Source organism: Protopterus annectens, chromosome 8.part0, assembly GCF_019279795.1.
Source record: "Protopterus annectens isolate FY-2018-M chromosome 8.part0, PAN1.0, whole genome shotgun sequence".
Taxonomy (NCBI): domain Eukaryota; kingdom Metazoa; phylum Chordata; order Ceratodontiformes; family Protopteridae; genus Protopterus; species Protopterus annectens.
In genome coordinates, this window is record NC_056741.1 from 247,691,757 (window position 1) to 247,709,930 (window position 18,174).

An 18,174-nucleotide genomic window follows, 5' to 3' on the forward strand; every position below is an offset into this window, starting at 1 on the left:
CTCTTTCTGCAGTCAGAGTAATCCTGACTTTCCCAGCGGAAATGCTCCCTAAGTGTGCAAGGTTTCACCGAAAGAAAAATCTTCTGGAGGGGAAGCAGAGGGAATGGAATCCTCAGCATAAGAATCCTCATAGGTAGATAAGGGCAAATCCTGGTAATCAGAACAGACAGAAATTTCAAAATCCTGATCAGAAGAATCAGAAGGAAAATCAGTTCTAGGTCTCAGAGGGGGAAGGCTGGCTTCCCCTAATTAAAGTAATAAGGTCTTCAGCCATTCTAAGCATTTGCTTTTTAGGCATATGGGCCTGACCATGCAGTTTGGACGTCTGTTTTCTAGGTGTGGGTCGAGTTTTAGGCCTTGATGAAGATGGCGTCTGAAATGCAAATCTGTAGGCCTGAATACACCCTCAGAAGCCGGTGCCAGCACAGCGGCTCCGACACTTCCAAGGTAGAGACATCCACAGGTTCCATAGTCGAAGAAGCATCTTAAGGCATACTGGACTCTGAATGGGTCTCAGTAGAGGCCTGCAAATCTATCAGGGGCTGCAAAAGCGCCTCACTGAGTACCGGTGAACTGGCGACTAGCTTAACGGAAGAGTAGTCTGCAGTTTTGGACCTATGCGGTCTATCTTTATGTTTTTTCGGAAAGCCGGTAGTCTGATGGATTACCGAAGCCATTTCTGGATAGTTATACAGCGTACCAACATAATTTGCTGCAAAAATAGACAGACGAATAGTTCGGGGGTTGAATAAGCAACAAAACCTACAGCGAGGGACGTCGTGGTCTGGGCCTAAGCAAGGAATACAGTACGAATGAAAATCTTTGAGGCATTTGCTTTCCATACTTAAGACAATTGTTAACTTTTACTAACATAGGTTAAGAGCAAGAAAAAGGATCCTTCCCCTCTGTCCCTGCAGCAAATGCCACCAGCAGTTCAGATTTCCTGTGAGGTTTAGTCCTGTCCAAGTAGAAGCTCAGCTGTCTGCACACATCTAAGGAGTGCAGTATCCGTTCCCCTTTGTTCGGTGGGTTAGGAAAGAAAGTAGGCAAGTGAATGGACCGATTAAGAGCCACACTGGATACCACCTTGGGCATGAAGGAGGGATTGGTTCTGAGGGACACCCTGTCCGCATGAAAGATTATGAAAGGCTCCACTGCAATAAGGGCCTGTAACTCTGATACCGTTCTTGCAGAAGTGATTGCTAAAAGGAAAGCTGTTTTCCAGGAAATGAATTTTAAATCTGCAGTAGCAGCTGGCTCGAAAGGAGGAAGAGTGAGTTTCTCCAAGACAAAGTTAAGGTCCCAGGCTGGAGTTGGAGCTCTCGGTGGCTTTAAAATATTGGCCCCTCTGAGGAACTGCTTGAGCAGTGGGGTGAGAGAAGAGGGGAGGCTCTGTGCTATAATGAGCTGAAATGGCTGAGGCATGAATTTTGGAGGAAAAGGACAAGCCCTTATGAAGCATCTCAGTCAAATATTGTAGAATCTGAGGTAAATTGGGCACGGCTGCGCTCATCCCTTGAGATTGGTTCCAGGTACAAAATCTTTTCCATTTTGCAGCATAAGGTTTTCTAGTACTAGGCCTCAGCCTCTGAAATATCCATCACTGATTTACTGAGGGGTGATAAAGGAGAGATTAGGTAATTAGCCAGGCTGCTAGGTTCAGGGTTTGCAGCCGAGGGTGCAGAATCTGGTTGTCCTGCTGAGACAACAGGGAAGGAGTCAGAGGCAGGTGCCATGGGGCCAAGCGTGACACTGCGCAGGAGGGGGTACCAGTGTTGGCGTGGCCAGTCTGGTGCAATTAAAATCGTCCTTGGCTTGTCCCATTTGATCTTTAGTAGTACCTTGGAGAGCAGATGTAGAAGAGGAAATACAAACTGATAGGCTTTTCCAGCTGAAGGACAGAGCATCCACTTTCGAAGCTAGTTTGTGGGGAATCCTTGTGCAAAATTTGTCCAATTGATGGTTCTGGGGGGAGCAAACAGGTCTACATCTGGGCTCCCCCACTTGCTTGTCAACATGTTGAAAATACTTTGTTCCAGTTTCCACTCGTGCGGGTCCATGAGATTTCTTAGTCCATCTGCCAGTGTATTTAGTTTTCCTGGCAGGAATTGAGCTTGTAGATCCACTTGGTAGCTCAAGGCTGTATTCCATAATGCCATGGCTAGTCTGCAGAGGGGGTAAGAGTGTGTACCCCCTGCTTATGTACCACATGACCGTGGTGTTGTCCTTCACCATTAACTGTCCTGGAAGAATGTGGTCCTTTAAGGCTGTCACAGCATTCTGTACAGCTAACATTTCCTTTTGATTTATGTGTAGGTGCATTTGACTTGGGTTCCATTTGCCCTGAATGCACTTCCCTGCCAGGTGAGCCCCCATGCATAGTCTGATGCATCTGTTAAGGTTTGGGCGGCAGGGGGTAGTGTGAAAGGTAGTCTCTTGTTTTGGTGGCAGGCCTCTGCCCACCAAAGGCACTCTAGGCATAGACAAGGTATGATAGGAATCATAGCTTCTATTTCCTGTGAATACTGACACCATCGGCTTTTGAGATACCATTGCAGTTTCCTCATATGCAGCCTTGCATATGGAACTAGAAGAATGCAAGAGGCCATGAACCCAAAGGCCTACTGAGTTTTTGTGGCCACTTGTTTGAAGTAGGTTGTCAAATGAGTCAGTTTCTCTGGCGTGAGGAAAGCCATCTGGGAAGTTGTATTCAAGCTTGCTCCCAGGAATATAATTTGACAGGGTACCAGGTGTGATTTCTTTTAGTTTATGGTGTACCCCAGACAAGTCAGTACCCTTTGAACAAAGGCCAGATGATTCAAAAGTATGTCCTGGCTGCCTGAATTAGACAATCGTCCAGGTATGGATATATTTCTTTGCCTGCAGAATGGAATGACTGGAGCTAGGCACTTTGTGAATACTCTGGGCACAGTAGATAAGCTGAAGGGCAGTGCAGAGAACTGATGGGGAATGTCGCTTGCTTTGAAGTGTAGGTATCTTCTGCAAGACTCCCTGGATAGGGATGTGCAGGTATGCTTCTTTTAAGTCTAGTGTTGCCAACCATGCATCTTTGCCTAGCATAGGAAGCAGCTGGTGAAGAGTCAGCATCTTGAATTTTGGAATCACCAGAAAGGTGTTTGGAGTAGAAAGGTCCAGGATAGGATGCCATGTATTGCCTTTTCTGGGTACCAGAAAGTCTCGAATAGAAACCTTGTCCGAAAGTCTTGAATAGAAACCTTGTCCCTTTTCCTCTTCCGGTACCAACTAAACAGCCCCCATGCTTGAGAGAGAGAGTACTTTATTTTGGGCCTCTGCCCACTGATTTGGGGGTAGACCTGGCCACCCGCTTGGTGTTTGGTAAGGTGTGAAGTGAAATCTGTATCCTTGGGACACTATTTAAAATCCATTTGTCCTGGGTAATGAGTTCCCAGTTTTTGGCCTGCAGACCAATCTTTCCACCTTAAAAAAGCATTCAGTTGGGAAGTGCTTGGAAGTTTTAAAAGCAAGTCATTGAGACAGTTTTCCATACGGGGGAGTCTTACTACTCCCTGATTTGGGTGCGGAAACCCCCCACTGCTTAGTCTTGTGTGCCCCCTGGGACTTCTGCTGTGTCTGGGTTTGGCTTGAGAAGGGCTGGAAAGGACCAATTCTTAGAGGGCCAGTGTCTACTAAATCTAGGAGGCTGAACTTGTAAGAAATCTTAATAGTTTGCATAGATTTGGCTTTATCCTCCATCTTTTTAAGAACTTCCTCAGACTTGTTGCCAAACAGGTGGTCCTGATTTAAGGGAGCATCCAACAATTTAGCTTTAATATGATCATGCAAAGATTGCTCCTTAAGCCAAGCATGCCTTGTGAGCACAGACCCAGTAACAGCAGCCCTGCAAGAGGCCTCTAATGAATCAAATCCACATTGCAAAGTACGTTTTCCAACCTTTTCAGCAGAATGCATTAAATCCTGTAATTCTTTATTTTCCGCACAGTCAGGAATCAACAATTTTCTGTTTAAGCAATCCAATAACATATTGCCGATCAAAAGCTCCCAAATTTATGGCTGCATTCAGTACTCAAGCATGGGAGCAATTCAGTATTCAAAAAATGTCTAGAAGAAAATTATCTCAACACAGATTCAAAGCATCCGTTAGGATGGTCAGAAGAGCGTGAGCAAAATATCATGTGCTGCTATTTTGCAGAGTGCGCATCTATCAACACCTGGGAAAATAATTGACACAGAAGAAAAAATACAGGTGTCAAAAAGTTATTAAATGAACATTTTATTTCAACCAAATGCGTTTGTAAAAAAACTAACAGTATTCCACATACTGGGCTCTCACACACACACACACACACACACACACACACACACACACACACACACACACACACACACACACACACACACACACGCACGTACACAAATATGATTGCTGTAGCTTAACATTTTCAGAACACAGTGCTGCAAATTTCCATCTTAATATCCGTCATGGCTTTATTTTAAAAAGTTACCCAAATTCTTTTACGTTTTAGGACTGAAATCCTCAAAGTGAACACAAACATTATATACATACTGCCATACAAACAATAAAATAGGACATTTTTTTTCTACAAAATATAAAAAACATCCGTATCTACATCATAAAGCTCCTCCCTTTAAAACTCATTACCTCCAAGTGATGTATGGCAGCAGAAAAATGCTGCTTGCCTAAACTCAAGTAGGCCAATGGCCACTACAAAAGTTATTTCACTTTATCGGAAAATAGCTTTCCCCCTCAGCCCCTTACATTAAAAGAAAACTGATGCAATTCAGAAGCCCTTGTCTAAACTGACTAGGACTGATTTCTTTAAAATAATCACTGGCAACTTCCAATCCCAGCAATTAAGAGGAAATGGGTTTTGAAAGGTGGAACAGTTCCTTTTGACAGTCTGCATCTCCTCAAGATACAAGTAACATATCAATTGGTAAACTAAATTATGCAGTTTTAAAGTATATATGCATCGTTTCTAAGACAAACTGGCTTTTGACAGATGTTGCTCAGGTTTACTGAAACCATCTGAAGGCTCCAAAGATACAGAACTCAGTACGTTCAAATATAACGATACCAAGTTAATGAGAAAATATTTTATGCAACATAAGTGTGGCAATATCACATAAAAATGGCTTTAGCTTTTAACAAGTACAGCCATTAAATAGGAATTAGTGAGGTTAAAAACTTAAAAGTTGTATAGTAGTAGAACAAAACAGATGTATTACTGAGTACACTGCCCACATGCATTTCAGTTTTTTTTTTCCCTATCCAGTACTCACTTCTAGCATAAAAAGGAAAAATATGCTATTTACTCTAAAGGCCATTAAATTTGAGACACCAATGCTTCCTCTACTCTAAAGATAAAGACCGGTGACCTCAATAACAGAGGTATAGTCTAGCTGATATTCATGCAATTGTATAAATAAGAAAAGTTGAAAGGAGAAGAAAACCCCACAAAAATGTTAACCATCAGCGTTAATCTTTGAAACTCAGCAAATACACTTATGGGACCAGAACATTATATATTAAATACCATCTTGCACAATGAATTACATAGCTCTTTGCTGGACAGTAACACAAGAGTAAATGTTAATGCAAGGGAAGAGGTGACAAGAAACACATACAAGTTTCTGTGCCTTGACAGTCAAAAGGATTCTTGTCTGGCAGCTAATAAAACAAACCTCAGTTGGAATGGTAAACTGCAATAAAAATCACACCCTATCTACATAAAGTTACACATTTACTGTTGGGACACCTACAAATTAATCGATGGGATCACTATGGCCAATTTATTATAACTTTAGGTCCCATTTTTCCCAGAAGGTGGTCAATCATCATCATCCTCTTCTCCCGCATCCTCTGGTTCTCTCTTTCTTTTCTCTCCTCGGGCATCCTCTTCTGAAAGAAAAAAAAGCTGTGTTATGGTCTTACAAGGCAGATGGTCACTAAGAAAACTGTACAACTGTCACTTTATAGCAAATGCTGCCTCATACTGTACAGATTTCACACCTTTTAAACTTGTTTACACAGCATACCTATATGTAATTATAATTCAATTCAAGTACCTGTCAATATCTGAAGTTGTAGTTCACATTTCTTTTGTGTTCATAATTGTAAACAGGACATTAGTTGGTCATTTTTTCTCCTATGTTTACTTAGCACCACCAAGGCCTACTCCTTTTCCACTGTTCATTCTAACAGTAAACTGACAAAGCTTCAAGACTGCAAAAAACACACAGCTGGCTGAAACTTACCACACCTCAGAGCAGACGGAACCTTTAGCAGACTGTTTTATGCAGATATCCCAAAATGCAAGACTTGATTTAGATTAAGCTATTAATAGGGTCTATACATCCGTAAGAACCGCCAGTCTCCTGTGTTCTTTAGATGGAAATGAGCTTTGTAGCAAATGTGTTATAGTACATTAAAGCACATTCACACACATGCATACATACATATATATATATATTAGATATATATATATATATATATATATATATATATATGTATGTATACACACACACATTTATATATATATATATATATATATATATATATATATATATATATATATATATATATATATATGTGATATATATATTTATATATATATATATATATATATATCTATATATATATATATACACACACACACACATATATATATATAAATTTTGGAAGGAGGTAACAGCAGAACCCCAAACTAAATAGGCTTTTTTATCTAACACACTTCAACATGAAACTCTAATTTATGTACATGGATAAAAACATGCAAATGCCTATCTTCTCTGTGTGTGCTATTTCAATGGAGGTATGTTCATACACTGTAAACTAATGCTGACCATGTGCACCCTCACTCATTCTAGATAATACAAAATAACAGACTAGTTTGACCACATAAGGACAGGACCTGGAAGGAATTTGGTATTCAGGACTTTCAAAGCCAGGAAAAAAAGAAATTGTGTACTCACCATAACGTTCCATCTGAGCAGGTAACTTAATTTGTCTGCAACCTGTGGGTATCTGATCAGTCCTCGGATCCGAGCCAGCAGCTTTCCAAGCTAAAAGATCTGAGCTCTCAGCTCCTCCCCCTTACCCATAATGCCCGGCCACCTCCCTCCAATCCTCAGATCGAGTTTGCCTAACAAGAAACAGACTATGACCCTCGAAAGAGGAACACTAACCTAATGCAAGACCAGGAGAAACTCTGCGTCATGGAATAACCATAAAACAGGTTAGGGGAAAGAAGGGGGGGGGGGTCGGTTGCAGACAAAATAAGTTACCTACTCAGACGGAACGTTATGGTGAGTACATAACTTCTTTATCTGAAGTTGCTAACTTCATTTGATCAGCAACCTGTGGGACAGAGTCCCCAGCTACCTAAATCCTTGGGCAGACCTCAAGGAAGGATATTCCGGAGCACTGCGGAGCCAAATGATGCCCTACTTCTGGATATCAGATCCAACTTATGAGAAATGTAGGTATGAGAAGAGGACCAAGTAGCTGCTGAGCAGATGTCATCTAGAGGTACTCTCGACCAGAATGCTGCAGAAGTAGCCATAGACCTGGTAGAATGGGCATGGACCCCAGGGTTCAGGCTGGCCGGTGGCTAAATAAGCATGCCCGATGCATTGGGATATCCATTTGGCCAAGGTAACTTTCGTAATAGGCTTACCCATAGATGGTTTAGCGAAAGAAACAAAAGGTTGACCTGATTTCCTAGTAGTAGCCGTCCTGTGCAAGTAAAAACGCAACTGTCTGTGCACATCCTCTGTATTCCCCTTTGTTCTGAAAGTTGGGGAAAAACACAGGCAAATTAATGGATTGGTTGATATTGGATTCAGAGGCTACCTTAGGCAAGAAAGAAGGGTGAAGTCCTGAGAGACACACTGTTTTTATGGAAGACCAGATACGGGGGTTTCATGCAAGGGGCTTGAAGCTCAGATACTCTCCTGGCTGAAGTAATTGCAATCAGGAAGGCCGTTTTCAAAGATAAAAATTTTAACTCAACCGAAGCAACCAGTTCAAAGGGTGGGCCCAGTCAAGGCCTGAAGAACCAAGGTTAAGACCCAAGGTGGAACCGCATTCTTGACAGGAGGTTTCAACAGAAAAGTGCCCTTCAAAAAGGTTTTGCATATCTTAGCAGACGCTAAGGGGCCAAGGCTATCCCCAATGTGAAAATGGGAAATAACTGCCATTTGGACTTTGACTGTAGAAGAACTAGCTCCTTGGTAAAAGATACGAGACAAGAATTCAAGAACCGTTGGAATGGGAGCAGTAAAAGGATCCAAATCTCTATTTTTGGCCCAGATGGAAAAACGCTTCCATTTACTTATGTAGATCTTTCTAGTAGAAGGTTTATGCACCGCTACCAGAATAGATTTTACGGGAGGCAAGATACCAGGAGTCCTTGCGATTAGTGGAAATGGATCAACCAAGCCGTGAGCTTGAGGTCGCCCAGGTTTGGGGGCTGTAATCCCGTAGGATGAGAGATCAGATCCGGAATGGGATCCAAGGAGGAACTACACTGTGAGACCGCAGGTAAGGGAACCAGATCTGGCAAGGCCAGAATGGGGCTATGAGGATTATTTTGCTCCCCAACCGATGAGCTTTCTGCAGAAATTTTGTCATCAGCGGAAGAGGAGGATAAGCATACAGGAGACCAGGGGGCCAAGCATGCAACCAGGGCGTCTCCGGGGCTCTCCTCTGTTGGGGGAATCGGAGTGAAAAACTCGTTGCATTTTGTGTTTGAAGAAGCAAAAAGATCGCAGCAAGGTTGACCCCATCTGAGGAAGATCTGATTCGCTACTGATGGGTTTAGAGACCACTCGTAAGGTGTGAGGATCGAGCGACTCAGCTTGTCCGCTAAAATGTTGGACCGAACCGGAATGTGCGTTGCTATCAGAAAGCGGTTGGTGGAAATCGCCCATTCCCAAACTCTCAGCCTCTCAACAAAGAGGGTAAAGATCTGGTGCCTCCCTGTTTGTTGATGTACCAGACTACTGCCATGTTGTCTGTCTGAATTGCAATAGTCCCCAGAGAAAGAAGGTCTTGAAGGGCTTGCAACGCTAGAAGCACCGCCCTCATCTCCAGGATATTGATATGCAGAACGGTCTCTAAGGGAGTCCACGTGCCTTTGACTGTTCTGCCCATAGAATGCCCCACCCCAGACGAGAAGCGTCCGTGGTCAGCGTGGCTTGGGGCTGAGGCATCACAAACAGTCTCCCCTCCCGCAGCTCTCGGGAATGGAGCCACCAAAGAAGGGAGTTCCTGCAAACCCTGCTCAGGGGAATTGGAGACACCAGTGGGTGGAGTAGGAGAGAACACTGAACCCGAAGAGTTCATTGTAGAACTCTCGTATGCAATCTTGCTAAAGGTGACAGGTTTATGGCTGCCGCCATGGAGCCCAGGGCTCTCAGGACCAACTCTGCAGGTGGGGCTGGAGACTGCAGGAGCGCCATTACGTGTAGTGACAAGTTGAGCAACCTGTCCGTTGTTAGAAAGGCTTTGGCTTGGTGCGTATTTATCCTGGCCCCTATAAAATTCAGAACTTGCACAGGATGAAGAGACTACTTCTGAAAATTTATAGTAATGCCTAGACACTGGGACATGGCTAGGGAGTAATCCCTGGCGAAGCAAAGCAGATGCATGGTGGGGGCGGTGAGGAGCCAATCGTCCAGGTACGGAAAGACCCGAATTCCCTGAAGTCTCAGGTGGGCTGCTACAACTGCCATGACCTTGGTGAACACCCTGGGGGCTGTGGTGAGGCCTAACGAGAGAACCCTGAACTGAAAGTGAATGGCTCCTAGCCGAAAGCGAAGAAACCTCCTGGACCGTCTGTCCATGAGAATATGGTAGTACGCATCCTTGAGGTCTATGGAGCACATCCAGTCATTCTACTGAAAGAGAGGGAGAATAGACTGCAGAGTGACCATCCGGAATTTCTCTTTGGCAATGTAGAGAGGACAAGTCCAAAATTAAGTCCCCAGTCTTTTTTGGCACCAAAAAGAACCTGGAGTAATTGCCTAATCCGGACTGCTCTGGGGGATGAGCTGGATGGCCCGTTTTTCTAGCAGCTTCGAAATTTCTGAAGCCGCTCCCTCCCTTTGATCGGGTGGGACATCGGGAAGGCGCTTCGTTAGAGGGGGAAGATGCAGAAAGGGAATAGTGTAACCTCTGGATATTATTCGGAGCACCAAACGATCTGTAGTAATGGACTCTCAACTTTGTTGGTGCTCCGAAAAACGCCCCCCGACTGCCCCCAGAGAGGGACAGCCGGGCAAGCCCTCAGGGCTGCTGCGCTGGTCGGTCTGAGAAAGGCTCTCTGAACCAGAAATTCTTCGGCCCCCCTCTGCCTCTGGGCTGGTGTCCACCTGGTCCTCCTCTGCCTCTGAAGGACGAGGGGTCCGGAGCGGGACGGGACTGCTGGGACTTCCGGAACCACATCTTCTTCTGTCCTCTCTGGATCCTTGAGAAGGACCTTTGAGGATTAGAGAAGTGGATCCCGACTGCAGACAGCGTCTTCCAATCTTTCACGCGGTGGAGCAGCATGTTAGACGGTTTTGCCTAATAGCGTAGAACACTCAAAGGGAGCGTTCGCGAAGGACGCCTTGAAGGGTTCCGCAAAGTCACAGAGGCGAAGCCAGGCGTGGCGCCGTAAGGAGACCCCTGCTCTGCTAGCTCTAGCTGCTACTTCCATGGCATGGGAGAGGAGCCGCATAGAAGTATTAGAAATTTGACTTTAGAGTGGCCATGCGAGCTGAGAAGGTCCGTTTGTCCTCTGCCGCCATGGACTCTGGGGGAGCTCAAGCGTATTCCTTTATCAAGTCCTGCTGGAGCCTGATGACGTGTGCCAGGTAATTCAGCGCCCTTATGGAAATGGTAGCTGAAGCAAACATCCGCTTTCCAATACGGTCCATCGTCCGAGATTCCTTATCAGGAGGATGGACCGAGGAACTTTCCTGTGCTAGTTCCTTCTTAGTGGCAGCCGCCACCACCCATGGCATCTACTGGGGACCCTTCATTCCATGCCAGTCAGAAGGGGGACTGAGCATTTTGTCTGGTCTTTTAGGGATTGGCTCCACGGTGTCCGGCTCCTTCCAAGCCCTGGTAGTAATCAAGTCTACCAGGGAATCAGCCGGGGGGACCACCCAAGACGTAGACGGGACTGCGTCAAACGACTCCAGAAACAGACTCATTGGAGGAAGGTTTTTGGGCAGACCACCCCCCTCTGATACGTAGCATTTCCATAATGTCTCCAAAGGAGACGTCTTCAGGGGGTGACCTTGGGGAACCTTCCCCTTCCTCTAAGTCCGTGTCCTCTGTGAGGGACTCAGGGGAGTCCATGTGCCTACTTTTGCACTTTCGTTTGTGAGGCACCTCCTCGAAGGGACTGTGAGGAGGGCTCACCAACGGGGTCCTGTTCCCCTACGGGAACCAACTGGAGCACCGACGCAGGCTGTCCCTGGGGCCGGACGATGGAAGATAGGCCCAAATGCACGGGAGTGACGGGTGGATCCTTAGCCCGGACCAGGAACTTGGACAGAACCCTCTCCACTATGTCAAAAGCAGAGAGTGAACCACTCTCCACTGGCTTCAAGAGCAGCCCCCTTGGCTCCGAAGTAAGGACTGGTGTTGGAGCCGATGCGATCGGACCCGAAAGGGGAGTGTGCTCAGACCGAAACTGAGCCGAAGAGACACACCCCTGTGGATCCGAAGCTCGGCTCTCGGCCCCGAGAGCTTGGATCAGACACGCTCGAGGGTACTGTCAGCGTCTACTTCCCGGGTCCGAGACGGCTCGGATCCAAAGACTCTGAAACTCAACAGCGAATCGGAGAAGGAGCAATTGGGGCAAAAAAAGGGGCAGAGCTCCCCCCTGGAGGGGAGGGGGGAGGCAGGAGCACCCCCATCTGCATCTGGGCCTGCAAGAATTGACGCATCATCCGGTCCAAACCACGTCAGACATGCTTCTGGTGGACCTCGAAGAGGTCGCCAAAGTGGGCCGGGAAGGCCGTCTCGAAGACCAAGAGGGAGACCGGTACTCTTCCTCCGGCTCTGGGGAAAAGCGGAGGGAACGGAGCCGAGAGGGTGGAGATCCGGAGACCCTCCTGGGAGGGCTAACTTAGCTGGCAGAGCAGAGGGATGAGACTCTGCCTGCCTCTTATGGCTTTTATGCCGCTCCTTGTCCTTGTGCGTCTTCTCTCTAGAAGAGTCCCCCTCTCCCTGAGAAACAGAGGCAGATTGAGTCCCAGTCAGGGGAGGGGGAACTGAAGGCAGGACAGCCGCGGCTGGTGCCTTAGAGGGAGAGGAGGAAGAAGAATCCGCGGGCAAAAGCCCTGCCAGGATTAACTTATTCCTCCTATCCCTCACAGCCCGGGGGGGGGGGGGGTTGAAGGCCACACACACTTGGCAGCTAGAAGACAAGTGGGCTACCCCCTAGGCAGAGAATGCAATGAGTGTGGCCATCCGCTGGGGACAGCTTATAGCCACACAGTGCATTTTGAAAAAAATGGCCTTAGGCCCTTCAGCCATCGCACGACCACACACACACAGTAAAGGGGAGGGGAAAATTAAATTTAAACAATAAATTTACAAGAACACCGAAAAAAAAGTATATAGACAGAAACGAAGGGCCTACTACTCTCACTCAACAAAAAAATCTTAGAAAAGTTTTAAAAGGTTTTTTAAAACTCACCCGCCAAGAGCTCGTCGCTAGAAGCTATCAGAAGCCGCGGCAAATGAGATCTGGGGACTGGAGGGAGGTGGCAGGGCATTGTGGGTAAGGGGGAGGAGCTGAGAGCTTGGATCTTTGAGCTTGGAAAGCTGCCGGCTCGGATCCGAGGACGGATCCGATACCCACAGGTTGCTGATCAAATGAAGTTAACTACTTCAGATCTGTACTTCGATCCAGCTGTTGGCTGTTATGCCTCTTTCTCCTCGATTTATATTGTGCAGGTGCATAAGCAAACTTCTATCAATCTCTAACAGTCTAACAGGTTTATTTGCAGAAAGAAGACCCAGCAACACACCAGAAGACTGGTAAAGACTGTCCACCACTGTAGGCCCTGGCAACAAAAGTTTACTACCACACAAACTCTGAACACATTGCAACACTGAGGTGAGAGACCACAGTCCACTGCAGTACCTGCATTCTCAGACATGTAAATGGTAGTTGATGGCAACCATGGTTTTGTACCAAGTACAAGCCAGATTTTACAAAGTTGTTTCTTCCATGTTCCAAGTGAACCTGAGCATGGAGGTGCCTTGGAAGGGTAGCAAAAAATAAAAGGGCAGATAACTTGGCACTTACTCCAACCCAAGGACACACACAGGAAAGGGGATAAAAAAGGGAAGAGAGGGGATTACTACTGCAGCAGCGAACATAAATATCTACAAATATGGCGTACTCCTAAATATTTTGTTTATAGTATGGTTCATTGCTGCAGCCCCAATGACGCACTTTTCTCCAAACTTAAGTCTGTCGGTATGGCACAGAGGTTTAAAGACTATATAATTCTAGAACAACACCTACACAACAATCCTACTTTTAATTCCAACAACCTCCACTTGCCTACTTTGAGACTCTAAGCAATCACTTAACCAAAGTTTGCTCCCAGGTCACCCATGAAAATGGACCGTTTGCCCAGTGGGTTTACCTACTTAAATGTAATTCTTATAATAGAATAGTGGGCTGCTGCAGCAGCCCATGTAAGATAGCCATTTCATATCTATCCTAGTAAGGTCCAGGATAGAATGCATCCAAAAGGTCTGAACACAAGGTAGCCATCTGCTATTAGAAATAGTCTTTTGGAGATGGGCTTTCCCATCCTATCCTTTGGAAAGGATACAAAATAACTGGTCTGATTTTAATTTTTCTTTTGTCCTGTCAAGGTAAAACCTAAGCCTTTGCATATATAGGGATTGTAAAATCGCTCTCCGCTTTGAGAAGGACAACACATGGAGGTGAATGACCTAAATTGTGGACAATTCTGTCAGTCTGCACATGAATTTGGATTTTCTTTTTGCAAAGTGTAACCCTATACTTGGGGAAAATGAGAAATGGTCATCTGCTTGAAAGACCCTGCAGACCAGAAATCTTTCTGGCTGTAGTCGCTAGTGAAAAATAGTTTTCCACATCTGGTACTTGAAGTGTGCATCAGCAGCTGGCCCCAAAGGTGTCTTCTTTAGGACATAACTGGTGGAGTTGCTTCATTGGTAGCCTCAAATGTAGAACTCTTGAGAAATTGCTTTACCATTAAAAATATAAGTGGCGGCTTCCACGAAAAGCAGGCTGAAACAGCAGACGTATCCCAATTATCACTACAACAATCCTGATCTTTAAAGGTCTGGCTGGTAGAGGAGGATAATGCACATGAAGTCTTAGTCTGGTGCCATTGATGGTCTGGCCAAAGGACAGAATTTCTTTCACTTTGTTAGGTATGTCTCATGTCTGCTTAATGGAGACTAGGATGCCAAACATGTCCTGAAAAATTTTCCTAAAGGGAACGGACAGCTAAATCCATCCAAGCTCTCGGCATTAGGGTCTTAACATTGTAGTAAACTAATAGCCCCTTGATGTTTAACATTACAGAACTGTTACAGTAGCCAAAGCTATTTGGGTTATATCCTATCTAGGATAATATGATCACCAGCTATCTTTCAAAGTTTTAGGGCACATTCCATGCTCTGCCAGTGGCTGGAGCACAGCCACAAAAAAGGTGGTTTGTGTGACAAAAAGCTCCAAAGCTCCTTGCCAAAGTGCACTCCCTTTGCGGACTTTGTGCAACTGATCCTTCAAGGCTAGCCAGACTGGAAAAACTCAAGATGGTGCTTCATACACCCCAACCTAAAACACTTCAACTGATGACGGAGTTTTGACACCCTTTAGGCACCTTTTGCCCGAGGATGTGCAGCAGGTACTACAGCAGAGAATCACGTGTGTGCAAGTGAAAGGCATTTAATTCAATTGGTGCCACACCAATAAGGAGCCATTTAAGAACCAGATGCCTCAGGTTCTAGATTACTTATACGAGTTCTAGATTACTTATACGAGATTATATTCTGGCTTTCCTCATCAATATTCACCTTGTCATTTCTGATAGTCTGCCCTTACACCCGCCCCTTTCTATTATTCAAGTCAAGCAACTTTTGAAAAGTACAGTTGTGCAAGTCCTACTTGCCTGTAACAGTAAATGTTTGAATTTCACACTGCCTCAGTGGCATATGGGTTCTGTTCCTACATAAATCCATACTGGCAGCTTTCTAGAGCTCAGAAATCCCTCCTCTAGCTCCCTGTCAAAGGGGAACAGCTAAGACCCTCTCATCAAGGGAAGCCCAACACCTGTCACAGGAAGTCAGTTCAAGCATTTAGTGCCAAGTAGGAAGAACCAAGGAGGACAACAAACAGAATTTTCTAAATCCAATTAATTTGTAGCCCAAAAATCACCAACAAACAGCATTCGTAAAATATCTACTGCATGAAAGTAGGACTTGAGTAACTGTGCTATGTTAACCATTCACACTGCCTCAGTGGCATACTGGTAGATTACCAAAGCTTACCCCACCTGGGAGGGGGAAGGATAAGGAACCAGGGGTCCCTGGAGAAAGCTCCTTGAAAATACTCCACTGTAACATGAGAAAGAATCTAGTCTGTAGTGCTTTGTAACGGTATGAACAGGATCAGGTTTGCTGCCTCCAGGATGTTTCTACAGTACAATCCTGTGGCAGATTACAAAGAGGAGGATAAGGTTCTGATGGAATGTGCCTTAACCTTGCCTGGAATTAGATTAAGAAAAAAATAGCGGAGGCCAACCAAGGAGCAATTACTTTGAATAAAGACAGGCTAACCCTTCTTAGCCCCAAGAAATGAAACCGCTGTTTAGCTTACCTGAAGGGCTTAATTATGTCAAGGTATTACCTGAACTGCCTGTGCATACCCAGGGTATGCAAAATCTTCTCTCGTTTTTAGGTTCCGAAAAGAAAACACATAGCTGTGTAAGTTGAACTTGCCATAACTGTATACATTCAAATAATTACTGCGGCAGCAGTCTTATATTCTGCCAGTTTTAAAACAGCCAGATTCCAAAGCTTCACGGCACCTTCCACAGGCCCAAACTGTCAAGCAGCTCGAGCACAGCTGACTAAAAGACAAGTTTGGGTGTGAAGCCCTTCAGAGTTTTCCTGCCAGCAGGGAGGAGGGCTGGGCCCTGAAAGGACTGTGCCAGAAACAGAAAAATAAAGCCCCAAAAAAGCCCCCCCCCAAAAAATATACTGTTAAGTTCAACTTGCACAACCGCACTATGTTCATTATATTGCTCACTGCTGCAGCAGCCTTAGCTATATAGGTAGATTACCATAGCTAACTACAGTTGGGAGGTGGAAAGAAGAGTCCAGAACCCCTGGAGAATGGCCCTAGCAAAGCTTATTCTTTCTAGGTCTAGATCAAGAAGTTATGCACTTACCATAACGTTCCATGTTAGTTGTCTTCTTCTCGCCTTCTTTCTTGCTGGATGGGTTTGGAGCCGAACCTCGGCTCCGACTCGGCCGAATACTAAAGCTCGAGAGCTATTTTTACCGGTTCAAGGTTATCCTATGTCCCATAATGCTAGGCGAAATATACCCAGATCTCGTTAGATAGCTAACACTATGGACATACATGTCCCACCACTAGAAAAAGATAAAACTGAGAGCTATGTAGAACCATAAACCCTACAGCCTGCTTGTCACCAGGGCTACCAAAGGGGAAGAAGAGCTCTAGCTGAAGGTATAATCCTGGTGACAAGGAAAAAACTCACCCAATACTCTGTCTTTCCAGGCTAGGGGGATGGAGGGTGGGACGCAAGAAAGGCGGCGAGAAGAAGACAACTAACACGGAACGTTATGGTAAGTACATAACTTCTTAATGTTAAGTTGTCAATCTCGCCTTTATTCTTGCTGGATGGGACAGCGTCCCTAGCACCTTAGTCCCGGGTGGCTCGATGGAACAGACTCAGAGTACAGTGGAACCAAAATCAGTCCTATTTCTGGAGGCACTATCCAGTTTGTAATGAGAGATGAAGGTATGAGAAGAGGCCCATGTGGCCGCTGCACAAATAGAGTCCATAGGTAATCTCGCCTGAAAAGCAACCGAGGAAGCTAATGCTCTAGTTGAATGAGCTCTAGGCTTGGTAGGGAGCTCCTTATGCCTCAATTGATAGGTTAGAGATAAGAGAGGTCAACCATCTTGAAAAGGTCACTTAGAAACCGGAAGGCTCTGCTTCCCTTCGGCGTAAGACAAGAAGATTTGCTCTGATTTTCTCGTTGGCTTGGTTCTATCCAGATAGACACGTAGTTGCCTATGGACATCCAAACAATGTAATTTTCTCTCAGTTCTATCAGTGTAATTTAGAAAGAAAACTGGGAGATCAATGGTCTGATTCAGATTTTTTTCTGAGAGTACCTTAGGTAAAAAGGATGGATTTGTCCTAAGAGCCACTCTATCCTTGTGAAAAACAAGATAAGGGGGGCGCACAGAAAGTGCTTGTAGTTCTGAAACCCTTCTGGCTGAGGTAATAGCTACCAAGAAAAGTGTTTCCCATGAGAGCAGTTTTAAAGAGCAGGAGGCAGCAGGCTCAAAAGGAGGTAGAATTAAAGACAACAGTACCAAATTTAGATCCCACGGTGGAGGAGGGTCTTTGACTGGGGGCCTAAGTAATAGGGTACCCTTCAGAAAAGCTTTGCAGAGCTTGTGAGACAATACTAGACTCTGACAAGCCAACATGGAAATTTGCAATAGCCGCCAACTGGACTTTTATAGTGGCTGAAGAGGAACCTTTTTGAAAGAGTTCCGCTAGAAAACCTAGAACTGTTTGGACAGGGGCAGTAAAGGGATCAATTTGGTTCCTTTCTGCCCAAATAGAGAAACGTTTCCATTTACTTGCGTACGTCCTTCTGGTGTTAGACTTGTGAGAGGCAAGGATAATCTGACGTACTGAAGGGGAGATTAAGGGGAGTCTGGCTAGGGTTGGAAGTGGAGCAACCAAGCCGTGAGGTTGAGAGATGACAGGGATTGGTGCAGCCTGCCCGACTGATGGGTCAGAAGGTCTGGCACGGGGTCCAAATGCCAGGGCTGCTCCAGTAGATCACGTTGTAGGAACGGAAACCAGACTTGT

General features: G+C 45.4%; 1 protein-coding gene across 2 annotated transcripts in view; it reads right to left on the bottom strand.

Moving 5' to 3' along the window:
* Nucleotides 1–4,257: 4,257 nt before the first annotated feature.
* Nucleotides 4,258–18,174, bottom strand: part of ANP32E (acidic nuclear phosphoprotein 32 family member E) — a 777,336-nt gene continuing 763,419 nt past the window's right edge. For both annotated transcript variants that reach the window (XM_044079728.1, XM_044079727.1), the window contains exon 7: nucleotides 4,258–5,923. In XM_044079728.1, the coding sequence (XP_043935663.1) occupies nucleotides 5,853–5,923 (71 nt within the window). In that variant the 3' untranslated portion in view covers nucleotides 4,258–5,852. The remainder of the gene's footprint in view (nucleotides 5,924–18,174) is intronic.